Source organism: Hippocampus comes, unplaced genomic scaffold (genome assembly GCF_001891065.2).
Source record: "Hippocampus comes isolate QL1 unplaced genomic scaffold, H_comes_QL1_v1.1 scaffold568, whole genome shotgun sequence".
Taxonomy (NCBI): domain Eukaryota; kingdom Metazoa; phylum Chordata; class Actinopteri; order Syngnathiformes; family Syngnathidae; genus Hippocampus; species Hippocampus comes.
Genome location: NW_017842052.1, coordinates 75822 through 76441, shown reverse-complemented (window position 1 = coordinate 76441; position 620 = coordinate 75822). Strand labels below are relative to the sequence as shown.

At 55.3% G+C, this 620-nt stretch overlaps 1 protein-coding gene across 1 annotated transcript in view; it reads left to right on the top strand.

Annotated features, from left to right (window-relative positions):
* The window catches only part of LOC109509865 (RNA-binding protein 38-like), a 9348-nt gene extending 8741 nt beyond the window's left edge, over positions 1-607 (top strand). The window contains exon 5 of the mRNA XM_019859753.1: positions 1-607. Within this exon, the coding sequence (XP_019715312.1) occupies positions 1-121 (121 nt within the window). The 3' untranslated portion in view covers positions 122-607.
* The last annotated feature ends 13 nt before the right edge of the window (positions 608-620 follow it).

Here is a 620-nt window from a genome sequence, read left to right as displayed (position 1 = left end):
CGCCACGGCGGCCACCGCCGTGCACCCCGCCCTGCCCTCGGCCGCCGGCCCGGCCGCCGCCGCCGCCGCCTTCCTGCACTACGCTCCGCAGCAGCAAATCCAACCCGACCGCATGCAGTGAGCTGCGGCGGAACGAGCGAGGATGGCCAAACACCCTTTGGGGGCTACCCTGTGTTCAGGGCGTTTTCAGGAAATGGAGGGGGGAGGGGACTATTGCACTCGACGCGATATCTGGATGTCCTCGTTGCTCATGGGGTAAAGGGTGAAGGTGGGGTGGGGGGTTCCGTATAGGCATGCTGAGAAGCTTTAATGTACAAGGTCGCTTCCAAGGGCTTCTAGAAAAGCTGACTCTTTATTATCATTATTATTATTATTGTTATTCTTTCTATTGCCCTTTATTATTATTATTATTATATTGATGTCGTTGTTGCTTTGTAAGCCATTGTTCTTATTTTCATGCCTTTTGGCTCAGTCAGTGGAATGACACGTCTGTGGTCCATCTTGTTTTGAGAGCATTCTGTGACATATTCCACACTCCAAAGTATCAGCTGGATGTGAGGGGGCGCCGCTGTCCTCGGACGCTGTGTTGGGTGCGGGCGGGCGGGGGGGGGGGGGGGCAC